Genomic DNA, 16,259 nt, shown 5'->3' with positions numbered 1-16,259 from the left:
TTTATTTGTAATGCCATCGCCATTTTTCTCAATTATGTGGTTTATATTACACAATATAATACATCTAAAAATTTTGCATGTATTAAGATAAAGTCATTAATAGTTTAACAGATATTTTTTTCTAACATATTTCGACATAAAATACGAAATATAAAATATTTCGTAAATTAAATTTTCTTTTTATAATTGTACTTAATGCTTTTATATAGATTAAATAATGAAATAAATTAATTAATGTAAAAAAATACAATCTGCTTGAAACGTAGTTTCAGAGATAATAGTTTGTAATGTTTTAATACAATAATAGTTTGTCCCGTCCTGCATATGTATTTCTTGTTATTCATACTTTACGTCCTTGTCAATCTTGAAACACAATTTCTTAGCCGGAACATGTAATATTACAAATTAAATTGACTAGCAAGATCGTGATTCGGTGAGTTTTGCGTCTATGGCCTATTTCTACCAACGTAGATTAACTTTAATCTTGAATTAAGTTACTCTTTATCTCTTTCTAATTTTTGGAACTAGAATGAGATAACAAGTAAATTAAACAAAGATTAAAATTAATCTACGTTGGTAGAAACAGGCCTATGTCGGAGATCGGAGTTTAAACCCCGATCAGAATTATCTCATTTTTATTTGATTGCTACTTCTCGGAAGGCAATGGCAAACCACCGAGAGTATCTTGCATCTTGAACGCCCCTCTAATTACACCATTCAGTGTTAAACTGTAAGCTCTGTATATCTGTGTAAATTGTAAAAAGCGTACAGAAATACTAAAAGGTCATTACGTCTTTGGCAAAAGGCTAAGGAGTAAAAAGAAATATAATGGTACATACTGTAATGGTACTTACTCGTAAATTGCCACTTCTTATTTAAAATAAATTTGAAAAATAAATTTGGAAAAGTAAATTTGATAAAGAATCTGTTTTTTCACAAATTTCTATTATAAAAAAAGTATTGAAAATCAACAAATTATATCTAATTTGTTAATATTTGATAGTATATCACTAGATTTACTAACAAATATTAAGTCGACAAATTAGATCTGATGTGTTAGTTTTACTTTTATTAATAAAAATTTTAAAAATCTAAAAAAATCATCAAAGATTTAAAATATTAAATATAAATAGTAAGTGTCTATTTAATTTGTAATATTAGATAAATATTCCGGCTGTAAGAACTGTGTTTCGAAACTAACGAAATTGTTGCGCGCAATTCATGTATACTAGTGATTGTAAAATTTAATAATTAATTATACACGCAAAAATCCTATGTTGGCTCATAAAAGTGCAAATAAATTTTACTTGTGGAAGAAAAAATTCCTTTACATATTGTTGTCGTATGTGAGTCGATTTAGATAAAAAAACTGATTCCTTTTAAATAAAAGAAAAAGAAAAAGAAAAATATGTGTATGCTGTTGTACATAAAATTCCATTCTCTATTTCTTTTAAATTTTTTTAGAGCTTTTTTTTTAAAAATTCAACTTTTCTGAATACTCTCCTTTTCATCTAAAGTTACATTCCATACACTTTTTTTACAAGCTCAGCAAAGTTCAGCAGAAATTTACAACTGACAGTGATGCCTTCAATGATGTGCGTGGTTCTGGTTTTATGAAGGGTGTGAGCTCGTGATATAATATCGCACGCGTATGACGTGGTAACATTATATTTCAAAATATAAAAGCCGTATATCAATATTATTACGGTATTCCACGTCCCGGTATTATGCGCATGCAATTGCCGCAAGTACGAAATTAACAGCCCAATCGAAATATTCCGTACGCTACAAACGCGGAAATTGTCCGACTAGCCATATTTACGATCCACCGCAATATGATAGCAACCGCTGTATAAACCGCAGTGCACTTTGCTCCATCTGCGCCCGAGATTAATCGCATAAAATTTAAACGCGATTTTTACTACGAATATGTCGAACACACGAGACAGATGAACCAAGCTGATTTTATAAGTTTGTTTATAGCAAAACCATCCGCCACGAAGCCACATCCAAATATTTAAATACGTGCATCATTTTCGAAATGCGCGACAGTTTCATTATGATTTTATGTTGACGTTTTATGACTACGGCGGTTGTGCGTTAATTTCAACTATCACGGTTTATCATATCTCTTCTCTAATTTAATTCCAAAACAAAATATTGAAGAGTTCCGCGCTGTCGGCAGCAAAGTCAGATTAATTTTAGCGGTACCGTACACAGAGCGCGTACGTGACAATTAAATTACGAAGACAGCGAACTCGCCTTTGCAAGAGCTACCTTTCATGGTGAAGCCAATTTCGAGATCGGTTCACGTTTCTGAAGTAATCATAGAGATAAAAGAGGCACGAATAAATTTTTGCCCTTTTGTAATCGAGCTAGAGATAATTTCCTTTGCGTCTTGTCATCGCGCGCGTGCGTGCGTGCGTCGATTCCGCTACAAAGACAGCTATCGATTTCTTTTTGGAGCAAAATCTTTGAAATAAATTTCACTGCGCGGTCTTTGTGTGTAACTGTTCCACCAGCGGTTATATTACAAAAGCCGTACGCTTTAAAATTCATCGCGGATATAATTTTAGCCTCGCGAACTTTTCATTTAAGATTTTATCTCGCTCCGGTGTTAATTAATTTCTAACTAATGTTCGAAATATAACAGCGGTATATCAATCGCAATTATATATATTTAGAAATTTAATTATTAAACTGCAGATTTTTGGTTATTACATCAAAATTTGTTCGCGTTGTTCGCAATTTGTACTGGCGATGGTAATGACGGTTTATTTAATCTACGTGTTCGTTTAATGCGCAATTTCGATTACCCGTATGATCCTATATTTTCCGCTAACCGGCTTGACCTATTAATATCAGCGTTTCTCAACCTCCGGTGAGAAAACTTCAGCTCTCTCGTTTACTCTACATATGTGCATAATAAGAAAGTTTCTTGCGATAAAATATCGTGGTTGAAATAAAACAAGATAGATAACTTCCTTAAATTTTATAGCGTACCCGCCAAAATGTGAGAGTGAAGATGACTGCTGCTTATGTATTATACCCTACATGCGCCAGAGTCTACAGCGTCCGGTCGATTCTTAGGCACGCGGAAAAAAAAAAGTAGGTTTACACGACAGCCCGTTCGTATGCGCTGCCGCGACAAAAAAATCACGTCGCTCTCACCTTGAATATATTGTAGTAAAGGAATACCATGATGATGCAGGGTATGTAGAAGCTGGACAGGCTCGAGTAGATGATGAAATCCGAATTGTAGAACAGACATTGATCCGGTATCCGATCCGGAGTGTTATTCAGGCCTAGGACAATCGGGCTGCCGATCGCGGCCGATATCGCCCAGACCAACAGTATCGTCAGCCATACTCTTCTATTGTTCTTGTGCTTTGCGTACTTTATCGGCTGGGTCACCGCTATGTATCTGCAATTCAAAATCGTTTCGCTTGCGTTGCAATTCCGTACCGCACGGCGGGGATTATGTCGTCACGAAACTGTCCACCCAGCGGCACTTGCCTCATCCATCCTTCAGAATTCCCGTCTCATACGATTAACGTATTTGTTATACTCGCGGTTATCGATTGTATACCAATTGTTGCTTTAAACAAAATTTGTTTCGGGGAAAAGCGAGAACAAATTTTAAATATATACGTGTGCATGTATAAAGTGTAATTTGAATTTCAAATCAATCTCTACATATTATGTCGATAATATTTTACATAAAAAATTTATTATTTTAAAAATATCCATAAAAACTGTTGTTTTTTTAACAGTTTGAATACGCGCTTTTATCACTGGCAAACATTTGTGGCCGATCGTACAAACTTCCTACGAAGGAATGAAAAGACCGTGAAAGGCTATTTTCGATCCATTGCAGACGGGGATTTCCAAAGTTCGGAAGAGAGATATTGTAAAACAATCTTAAACCCAAAGTTTCTTTACAAAAACTCTCAAAATGTTTTTAATTTTTGGCATTGCATTGTATAGCAATCTATTATTACGGTTCTCTCAAACGGAAAATTAATCGAGTGCATGACTTGCGCATTTACGTATTTTTCGTTACGATTTAACTAATAACAATTTATTTCCGCAGAGTCGGGCATGAAGGCGGAACATAGCACTTCTCGTGATATGTATCATCAAGCACTCTTCAATCTCTTGTTCAACACGTCATCAATTTACTATTTGACAAATCTCTTGTCAAACCCTGTATCGTTTCAGAACAAAGAAAGCAATAAAGGAAGGGAATGAAGGTTCTCGTTGTTTTCCATCCATAATTCAACGACACAAAATCAATTAAACGTAGCCGAAATGAATTTCGTTCAAAAAAACAATCTATGCACTTTTTTAGTTTACATATTTTTTAGGAATACGGGACGCGGTTGATGACTTGCTAGTGAATTCGATTGGACTACGTTAGTGCATATTAAAACCGCTATACACTAATTTTACCTAAATATAATAAATTATTATATGTATTTGCTTCGAGTACAACGGCTTTAATATACATCAGTGCATACTAATACGTCAAATCACAAATTCGTTGTATTTAAAATTTTAAATTTTAAAAGAACGTTATTCACGACAAATGTGCGAGATTAATGCTTTTTTGATAAGAATCATATATTTAAAAAATATACGAAATAAAATTATTATTAAATTGTAATTTTTTTCATGTTATTATATTTTAATTTTATGATTTTCTGTAATTATTAGTTATTTAAAATAATAAATATACGAGTATACATAATGACCAATTTTACGCTAACTTTATTTTACAACCATTTAATCTATTTTTATTGATATATGTATATAAACTTATACCTAACCTAACGGCCTATATCTAAATAATTAAAAAAATTTAACCGTACATGTCTAATTCTTCTACCAACGAGTTACATTCCAAACATAAATGCGATCTCTGTCCACGTTCTATTCAAGGCACGTAAACCAGTAAAATCAGCCTACCTCACTTTTTCCTGATTTCCAAACTTTCCTGGTAATCACCGGTGACTCTTTTACGACAACGAAAATTGGCGAAAGCACATGTTTGGACATTAATGTCCTCCATTATCGGAATTTAAGGAAAAACGTGGAAGATTGTAACGTATCTCTAGGCAATATTAATTTAGTTTACTAGTCACGCGCAAAAAATTTAGTAAAATCATAAAATAATAATTTGTACTAATCACGTACGTATCACATAATAAAATTTTATGTTTTTAATAAAAATCTATTAAATTTGATATACGAGGCAATATTATTAGTAGTCTTATAATATTTCGATTAACTATTAATTAACTAACTATCGAGTATAAATTTCATTGGTTAATCTTCAGATATACTCAAAGAATTGCGCGAGGAGTTTATCTCACAGGAGGAAAGTTTCTAAATGTTATCTCTAGATTGATGTTTTGATTCTTGTGTAAACGAAGGGAAAATGTTTACCTGTCTATTGAAATAGCCACAAGATTGAATATAGAACTGGTGCTGCAAGTCACATCCATTGCGATATAAAAATCACAAACAAATCCAGGTAAGCTCCAAGATCCATTTACCTGCAAAGATAAACAAAAAAAATTATTTTTTTCTAATATTAAAAATTGTGGTTTATCTCACATTAATTATACACCTTAGATTATATAATACATAGAAAACCTGTATGTTTGTTACTAGCTATTAAATCACTTTTAAGGAAAACTATATTAATAAAAAATTATGTAAAATCTTATATCAATAAAATAAGTGTCAAAGAGAGAATTATGTTAATATTATAAAATATTAAATATTTGAAAATAATAAATATTATCTCTCTACTCTCTCTACAGTATGTGTATTGTAATTATTATTCAAAATATAGTATATTCGTATTCTCTACCATATCTCATTTAGAATGTCTTTTAATATAAATGCTAATATGAAAACCCAATTATGAAATCAAGATACAAGAAGAATTAAAGGCATATACAAATCAGACGCAGATGGCAGAGTGTAGATATTAAGTCTGAAATATTGTCCCAATTTTATTTATATTTTACTTATTACTATTTTTATATTCTGCGACTGAAAATCATCTAAAATAAAAATCGTATCTCTTAAATGTTTTAAAATTGTTATTATGTATATTTCCCATTTAGTATCTCCACTGTACGTGTTTTTCGAAATATTGAAGAAACTTTTAAATTTGTAAAATACAAAAATATAAGTGATTGAAAAAACGTATATATAGAGATCACTATTAAATATTAAATAATAAAAATTTGAACATATGAAATTTATTAAATTTATAAAATTACATAATATTAATTAATGTTTTCGGATTTTATATTTATTCAAAAATAATTTCGTAAATTATAATTCAGATCATTTATAATAATAAATATAAAACATAATAAAGTAAATAATATATATTAAACTACTGATAATGAGAGGTAACAATGTTCTTTTTATATATATGTATAGCTGATGTCTAATTTTATTCCGATAATTATCAGTCTTACAGTCAATTCGACGCATTCGTACGTTTTTTTGAAAGCGACCATTTATCTCCTCTCGTAGATGAAAATAATCTCGTCCGAAAATCACGCGCGCAGCGAAACGATCATACGTCGTACAGCGATTTTGCACATCGCTGGACAAGCATTGTGTGCACGGCGGCCAACAAATTCCAACCGAGGACTAGATGCATTTTTCAAGCGGACTACAGTCCGCCGTACTCCGATTACATCGTGCGTTAGTGCAATATATGCAATGCGTTTTATCGCCATGGCCTACATTACGACGTCGATTATTTATTTCGATTTCTCCGTGCGCCATGCCTCACGAAATGTATCTCGTCTGATAAGATTGGCTCCGTATTTCCCGAAGTTTTCTCATGTTTATTGCACACACTTGCGGCTGAATGTGTATGCCATAGCAAGAGCGAATCCAGTATCAAATCGGTAGACCGAACGAGATTCATATTTGCTTATGTATAAACATGATGTTCGTTAATTGGTGAGAAAATATATTGCGGAAGCACTCGCTTAAAATCAAATTAATTTGTAATATATAAATGCACTTAATCTTCTTTTTTCATAAAAATAATTTTGTTTTGGAACATACAGTTGAAAATTGTTATATGCGTTATTCTTATAACTCCTGTAAAAAAATGCGAAACTGTGAAATTGTTTATGCCATGCAAACGCACAGTGTAAAAAATAATATATACGATAAATAAATCTGTAACTTCGTTATTTAAAATTAAAAGATTTTATCAAGAAGTTGAGTTATTCCAAGAGTTATTCTTTATATTTACTAAAAGAGCGAATCGCTTGAGAATAGGATCTACAAGAATTATTTATCCATAATTAAACCATTTAAATAGTTTAATCGATAAATCGAAAGATGAGCTCTAGACCTCTTTTTCGACATTCCACATTGGATTTTCTCCCGCAGTGCGTTGCTCTGCCCTTTTTGTTCATTCAGGAAAGCGCACCTACTCGCTGCCCTCGTGGATTCTCCACAGCGGAAGCCAGAGGAGCCTTGATTTATTTGCAATGTTCGTGCCTCGTGTGCAAAATATCCTGCGGCCGAAACCCGTTTGAAACACTTGGTCACATTTCTGTCTCCACGTTCATCCCCTGCAGGGCTGTTTTCACTCGTAAATGTTTGCGTGAGTAGCTACGGCAGATAATGGGATATTTCAGGCAAGATGTGGTTATTCCACTAATTTCCATACAATTTATCACGTATTGATTTATTGCCATCTCACTTCGGTCGCACGCATGTACTTTCCGTAAAATTTTCCAATGCGCGACAGTCATATAGAAGTGTTTAATGAAAGTTTAACGAGCTGCATCTTCGAAACTTGAAAGTTCAATTGAAATTCTGAAGTATTGTTAATTGTGTCTACATTCTCATAGGCAGATCCGTAATTCCTTTGATAAGGAATTGTTCACTACTTAGGTGCATTGGAAATTTCTCTCATCCTTACTTCCTACGCTATCGCACGTTTACTAGAATCGAGAAGTTCATGCTAAAATCACGTACATAGAAAATTTGTTATAAACAACAGTATGTAAAAATCGATCGCTGAAAATATCAAGTGTAAGATGAGAAGTCTCATTTTTTTGTCAAAGCGCCGACTTAACAATAATTTTGCAAATCTTACAATTCTTAATTTATGCGAATTTTTTTATTAGGTAAATCAACTAACTACAAATGTTTCTTTGTGTGTGTGTGTGTGTTTAAAAATTATTTAAATTTGGAGATCTCACAAACTAATGTTTGTGAAAATTCGTATAAAAATATCGACTTGTTTTATTTCTTTTTGTGTAAACTATTTCTCTTAAATATACATTATTTTAGATGTTAAATATGTTTCTTAAGTTTGTTGAATTACTTCTAGATTAATACGCTCTATGTTAAAATACACATTCATTATGCAATAATATAATTATGCAAGACACAACTTGAATAATTTCTAATAACATTTATGAGTGGAGCATTTGAGAATGAGTTCTATGTATGCAATTATATCGCGAGTCCTACCGCGTGTTTTAACATATCGCGCGGAAAAAAAATAAACACAAGTATAAAAGATGAAAATTCAAGTTTAAAACGGAAAAGTAGAGAAATTTAATTCAAACCATTTAAATATGTGCAATCTGTACGCGTAATGTCGTCCCTTGTATTCTTTCTCGGATAAAGGGCCAGAAAAATGATATGAACGCATTGCGCTTCCGCGGCGTGCACGAAGCGAGAAATTTTCACTTCTGTAACTCCTGATTATAAATGCGGTGCAGGATGTGCGCTCCACGGGTAAACACACGCATACGTGAATACGGAATAATATTCCGCGGCTAGATGTACATGGCGCGGCGGTATGCATTAGTACGGGGTCTAATATAGGTATTCCCACGTGCCATAATACAGGCATGAATCGCAGATATTGCGATATTTCAGACTGCTTGTTAACTCCATTTTCGTCGGTTTCCAAAAAAACTGATTTACTTGCGCATACATTCTATAAAGCTACTAATCCTTCCCCTAAGCTAATTCTTCTTGCAGGCCTAACGCATCCAATAATTTTAGCAACACTTATTGGTTCCTTTATTAATTAATACAATATTTTATTATTTAACTCTAATTACTAATTATATTTATAACAAACAAACACACACACATACACATACAAATGTTGAAAAAAAGGAGAGAGAATGTGTATGTGCATTTATTTATAAACTAAAAATAATAAAATAAAAATATATTTGAAAATTTGAAAAACTGGAAGCCATCCTAAGCCGAAAGGCAAGGATTATGTGAAATAAATAAATAAATAAATAAAATAAAAATATAGACACTGATCTATTCACAACAATATTTAATCAGTAACCTGTGGTGCTTATTCTATACAAAAAAAACTTTTATCTTAATTTTTTATATTATAGATCAATAAATTTGAACAGCAGCTTTACTTATAGCAACATATTAAATAATTATTAAATTGTGTACATGTGTTACGTTTACATTGTTGTTTTGGTTTTTAATAATGTATTTTATTGTCTTTGTTATTCGTTATTATATATCACATCTTTATTCTACTTTAAAATTTACTTGAAAATTTGAAAAAAGAACAAGAAATGATCAACTAAATAATTATAATAAAATAAGCGATTATAATAATAATTAAATCAATGTACACGTACATCACATGTAGCAAAACTTGTATTTTTGACTCACACAATTCCCTAAGTGTCACTGCGACATAAATTATTGGCAATCTACGTTACACTGTTTTACTTTAAAAACTAGCGCAAACTAAGTTTCCGATAACGTTCGCGGCGGCAACGTACAGCGAAGTAATTATTATCGCCCCTTGTCGTAACTTCCCTTGTTACACGCTCTATCAGGGCGTTACGCCAGTTTATATATATAGATTCGCAAATAAAAGCGCACGTACGCGCATGTCTCCATTTAAGATCGGCGAGTATATCCGTGTGTTTTTAGCGTATGAACGCGGCTGCGCGCTCGATTACGATCGAGCTCATAATTGGACTCTAACCTGGGCCCGCATGATAAGCGCACTCGGTGTGTTTACGAGCTAATGAAGTCTGCGTTATGAGCGTGTCGGAGTTTCAATGACGAAAGAGCCAACCGCATGCGATGCGTGTGTGGCACGCGAATTGCGCACGAGATCGGCGAAACTTGTTTCCCCGTATCATGTTTTGCCATTTACCGTGATTAATTATTTAATTGCCCACGTAATTTCAAATTATTGCGCGATTCGCTTCTGTATAAATAAAACCCGAATCCGTTTACCTTTAATATAAATCTTAATTATTTAATTAATTTATTTATAATGAAAAATGTTTAACTCGTACAGATTTTAATGTTAGTAATTATTTTTATATAATAATAACAGCTTTACATGAGTAATTTTAAAATCAAATTTGTTAACTTTATTCAACAATTCAATTTATATGCTAATATGTTTACTTGGCAGGGATGGATTGATAAACATTATTTGAAATATTCATTACGTTAATATATTATATCATATGCGGGCTGCTTTTCACAAATAGTTTGTCACCGGACGCTGCGCCACAATTTCTAGCAATAATAAATTCAATTAAATAAAAATATGATGCTGCAAAAAGTAACCCGCGCGATAGAGATAAATAATATTTTTCCGATAATGGAAAGCTACACCTTTTCTCAGAGAATTTCGTTTTCACGACACAACGTATCAAGATATATATTTCCCCAGAATACAGTCATATATGGGAGACCGCAATAATGGTGCCTCTCGAGAGATGTTTCACTTTTCTCATTATCACGTTTGATCGAAGTAGGTTTGCCCGACTTTCCCCAGAATGCTTCTATCCCATGTGGTGTCATTAAATTTTATAATGACACTAAAAAGTCTCAGAGGTGTAGGTAAAAAGATTGTAAAAAATCCAAGAACTCAGCTAGCATATCAAAAAACCTTGTATCCATTGTTATTTTATATTTTATATATTACAAACACATATCTAATTCAAGCACAAATATTTGTATTTTAAGAATAGATAATGATAAATAATATATGAGAGAAAAACAGAGAGAAAGAGAGAGAGACATTTATATTGTATTATAAGCCAGACATTTTTTACTAAATTAACTCGTAAAACAAAGCTTTCATAATTAAAAATGAAAGTTCAACGTCATGCGAAATGGACACGTAACAGACCCTTAAAAGTAACAGAAGTGACTCGGAGAATTACGGAAATTTCGCCGCCCCAAGGAGAGATGTGTGGTGGGTTTTTGCGCGCGACGCGCCCGCAATAAAAAAGACACGGCAAATTTAGCGCGTCTCTTTACCTCGGAAAGGCGAAAAGAACCATCTCAACCGCCGCAAATTTTGTTTCGGTGAGCTCCGCGAAATTAAACTTTTTTTGTTACACGTCAACGAAAGTATTTGCGGCTTCGTCAGCACGAAGTTTCGCTAGTTTATAACTTCGTCGCGTCGCCACCGCTATCGTAGTCGGCTGCCGTCGCTGCATTTAGCAGCACACTTGAAATGTGCGAGTCTTTCCGGCGCAGTCCCTTTTGTCGGCGGCAGTTAAGTTAAGTTTGTCAACGATAATCGTTGCCACGAGCGGAGTCGTGCGCCTTTGAAACGTAACCGGTTGACGTAATAAATTTCCAATGGCGTGCTATTAATTAGCCCTACCGCCATTTAAATCCCAACATGGCCAAGCTGCCGGATGTCGCAGTGCTCGCCCTCGTTCGCGTAGTTGAATCGCGGCCAAGATGTCAATGAAGCATCTAGGCCAAAGTAATTTAAGCGCGTTTCGTCCGTTCGATGTGTCAAAATCGCTTGCCCACATTGCCCGCTTTTAGGCTCACGCGAGATTCATCGCTTTTTCAAAATTTTATGTCGCATCCAACTCGATAAGAGCACGTTTTGCTGTGGCAAAGAGCTCTGTTATTGGAGCGTCGACTCCAATCTATATATTCTGCAACCGTAGTATAATAAGCGAACTTCTTTCCGCGCTCTGAGGAGGGGGAGGGGGACAAGTGAAGCAGCGCACTTGGAATCTCCGGTGATTTCCAGTGAAATTATTATATTGAAATGATTATCGGGAAAAGTTTATATCGTATCCGTGGCGTACATTTTTATGGTGACGCAAACATTGTTCAGCACAGCGAAATCAGCTTTCTGTATAAATCGTTTTCATGTTATGCAAACAATCCGCGAGGTGTTTCCTGAATAAATTGCTTTAAAACAAATAAACCATGTCAATCACTTACAGCATTTGTTTTTTAGGAACAATACTAAATGATATGAATGTTACATCGTATATCGGCATTCAGCTGTCATTCGTAAATTTAATATAATTTCTTTGCGTATTTTAAGTTTAACGCAAAATACAATGAGATACATTTCTCTCTCAAAATACGTATTTCGTTTTAATTGCGCAAAATTAAATATTTGTATTTATATATGAGATCGACATTAATTAATTCATTTATTAAAACGTTTGTTGATATCTTCAAGTACTAAAAAACATTGACAGCGACCAATAATACAGTACAATTTGAATAATTTGAATAATTCTGATATGCAAAATCAATTTATACCTTTTAATTGCATTTATTGGAAATCGATATCTTAAATATTTAAGTTCGCGATAATCGCTAACATAAAAATACCGTTGATCGAAAGAATCCAGAAGCTTTTTTCTCCTCTTCTCTGTAACATTCTCAATTTATAGGATCCTCCGCAAGCTATTCAATACGGCGTTAGCAACCACTATTTGAGTACGGTAATCAAATCGCGGCAATCAGGTGCCGAAGATAGTGGATATTGCGACGTTAAAACACGAGCAGTTTCGTGAGTTTCGTGCGGGGAAACCGATGCGTGCGTAACGTTAATTGCGCTATTCGTCGAGCGCAACTAACAATAAGTGTCTATTTGGAAAGCACGCCAGCGTGAATCGCTCCTCCGACAAGAGCGAGATGCGCGAGCGAATTTCGTGCTTGGCCTCGCTCAACATACTGGCACGAATCAGAAGGAATAACGCACGCGACATTGTGTATAATTATAGTGCCCGGTAGAAATTATGTTGACGTTTACGCACTGGCGCTTCATCACGTCAAAGCAAGTTAACACTGACGTTTTAATTGACTCAACGAGATGTTGAATGCAACGGCACGGGAAATTTAGAGCGGTCAGCTGTAATAATTACGTTTTGTCATCTTCTCGTTAAATAATATCGCTTCACGGAGAAAGATATATTGGTTAATAGAGCAAAACTATAGCTTGCAAATTGAATATTTATAATTAAGCAGATTAGACAGTACAGCAAAGAAATTATGCTTATATATATAATCAATTGCACACGGAGAAAATTTTATAATAAAAATTACTATGGTAAATATAATAGTACACGCGGACCAAGGAAGAAATTATAAAAATTTTTACCAAGTTTATCATCAAATTACCATAGTATTTACACTACTTATGGTATAGTTCTCTGAAATTTCTTCTCATGATCCATGGCTATTATCATACATTGTAATTTTTAAAATAAATTTATTCTCAAAATATCGTGCGCGTTATTTCAAAAGTGAAAATTAAATGCTAGAGAGGGAGGACACAATTTTTAACACTTAGATATAATTATAAATCAAGCAAATTACAGGTAAGGAGATAATTCTTTAACCAAAAATAAGTATTAAAATAATTGAAGCTTACACGATGGATCATTCGCAAATACACACGCAGTTTACCCGAAGTCGATACCGAAAGTCGATATCCCTGTATCAATTTGATACGGGGTCGTGCAGGATAATGATACTTTCAACGAAAGTTCCGCAACGTGCATATTCGTAATCATGGTACTTGCGGCCCTCGCGCATTGTGATGTAGACAAGAGAGTAATACGAGAAATTCACATGTTTGACTAGCGTGCGTTAGATGTGCGGCATCAATCGAATTTCGCTACATCACCGCGGAAACCGCTGATTCAGGTATGTTACTATTCTTACTAGGAGCATCATTTCGTGCCGTCGAACAGCGTCTGTGTAAAGATGATGACATTTCTTTTTTTTAATTCAATAAACCTTCGACTCGTCACAAAATTGTGTAAAAAAAATTATATAATAGAACTATTGTAGATTCCATCAATTTTACTTCTACATTTGTCATTGTTATTTCGACTTGACCTGCACTAAGCGTAATTAGAAAAACAGCTTCACAGCGTTCCACCCGTGATCCGGATATTATAGCCGCGCATGCGGCGACCTATCTCTCACGGGAGCTAACGCTATACTCACCGCACAAAGTGGAGTAGCCGACAGTGGAGACAGTAATAGATGGTTAGCAATGGTATATGCCGGACAATAGAACATTAAGCCACACAGGATGCTTGCGACGATTACAACAGATGACAATCCGCGAGTCGAGTCGGGTATCAATTTGGCAGCCATTAATTAACAGCATCCTTGGTGCATTCATCGTGGGAGAGAATCGCGGAGGGAAAATACAAAATTACCGGCGAAGAGCGTCGCGCGAGTGAGGAAAATTGTGGCAGAGGGGTGCCTCCTGGCTGAAAGCCCGAGAGGGTGGGATTTATATCATCGTACATTCACTTTAATGCACTCGATATAATGTACTCGATTGTCGTACATAACGCAATCGACCTATTGGAATATATACAGAGCACTCGCCATACAGAATGTACGAGACATGAAGGACACGGACGAGGTACTCGACTATAGTTGAGCACGAATGTCGAGAATATAGTCGGACAATGCTCCTGTTAATTTTCCGTGTACTCTGTGTTAGAGCGGGAAAAAAAAATCGCCACGCACTTAGATTTTGTCTAGCAATACATTACAGATTTAGAAATCAATTCCGCTTTATCGTGGCAACAGGCAAATTTTATTGCGCACACTTTAAAATCGAAAATAACTTTATTTACCGCGCACAGTAACAGATATATATATAAATTAAATTCATTTCACTTTTTATTCGAAGTCGCGATTTAATTCGGGTTCTCGTTCCACGAGGATGCACCCATCCTATTATCTTCTTGTTTTCCGAATGAGAAGACTTCATTGGATTTCAGACTTTAGTAGAGAATTCCTTTTCTCTCCTCTCGTACCTCGAATAATCAATTAAAGTATTCGTATCAATGCAGAGCTTGTGATAAATATAATGTATAGGACAGAGTTGACGTAATAGATATTATATTATGTAAACGTGCACAATGTGTGCGTAGACGCATGCGATTGATTTCAGCCGATATATGTAGACTATTATATTAGTTTGCATCGATCCTGCGCAACGATAAGCGCTACGATTTAAAGGATTGAAGCTCTTATCTCAATATGAAGGATTGTCCCCCGAAAATGCAATTAATTTCCATCGAGCGAATGTCGTATGTTTAAAATAGATGAAAAATTGGCGCTAAAAAAAAATCAATAGTATTTTCGAGTAGGTATATCACATTCACGCTTAATCCGATCAACAAATTGGATAAATATATATATATATATATATTTACACACACTACGTAATCGCGAAATGTCGGATGATCCGTGATAAATGTGAGATTCCCGTGTGGAGCTCGTGAATTTTTTAGAAGTGTACAAATTTCAAAAAATTTTTTTTATCTAGATGTAACACTTGACTTTTGATCTTGTTGATGGAATTATTCTGTTCAAATATTTCAACGTGTGAGTATAATGGCTGTCGGGTGACGTAAAGCGATGGAAATAAATTTTTACAAATAACAATCTGCTTCGTACGTGAAAATCTTTAGCATACAACGAATTTTCTCTAATTTTATCAAAAGCGAAAGCTAAATAAGTCAGTGAAAGAAATGAGAAAAACGAATAAAGGTTTTTAAAAACAGTTACCGCTCCCTTCGCTATACCTCAATTTTTTTCCACGTAACGCTTACGTAAACGTATTAAATCGGAAGTTTATATACTCTGCACGGTGCAAGAATTGTATCGGGATACAATATAAATGGAACATGTTTTCATGCCGTTTGAAAAGTGACTCGACGTCCGTGATGGCGCATTGTCATCCGAGGGAAGGAATAATAGCAAACATTAAAATGACAAGATGGATCGGGCGATACATGCCAAAGGCAGCAGTACGTAGTTTTCCAGTGACCGTATTTTCCATCGACGCCGGCTATCATATCGAGCGCTTAAATGGGTAACGTCGCTCCCATTAATTCCCGTATCGAACGGCTGCAGTACTCGGAGCGATTCACCCC

At 34.4% G+C, this 16,259-nt stretch overlaps 1 protein-coding gene across 5 annotated transcripts in view; it reads right to left on the bottom strand.

The window, feature by feature from the left end:
* LOC105840067 (dopamine D2-like receptor) overlaps nucleotides 1-16,259 on the bottom strand; it is a 228,577-nt gene that overhangs the window by 15,973 nt on the left and 196,345 nt on the right. For all 5 annotated transcript variants that reach the window (XM_036289526.1, XM_036289527.1, XM_036289528.1 and 2 more), the window contains exons 3-4: nucleotides 5,449-5,558; nucleotides 3,172-3,424 (exon numbers count right to left, since the gene is read on the bottom strand). In XM_036289526.1, the coding sequence (XP_036145419.1) occupies nucleotides 3,172-3,424; nucleotides 5,449-5,558 (363 nt within the window). The remainder of the gene's footprint in view (nucleotides 1-3,171; nucleotides 3,425-5,448; nucleotides 5,559-16,259) is intronic.

Source organism: Monomorium pharaonis, chromosome 7 (genome assembly GCF_013373865.1).
Source record: "Monomorium pharaonis isolate MP-MQ-018 chromosome 7, ASM1337386v2, whole genome shotgun sequence".
NCBI lineage: Eukaryota > Metazoa > Arthropoda > Insecta > Hymenoptera > Formicidae > Monomorium > Monomorium pharaonis.
Note: the sequence above shows the minus strand (reverse complement) of the source record. Positions and strands in the feature narration are given on the sequence as shown.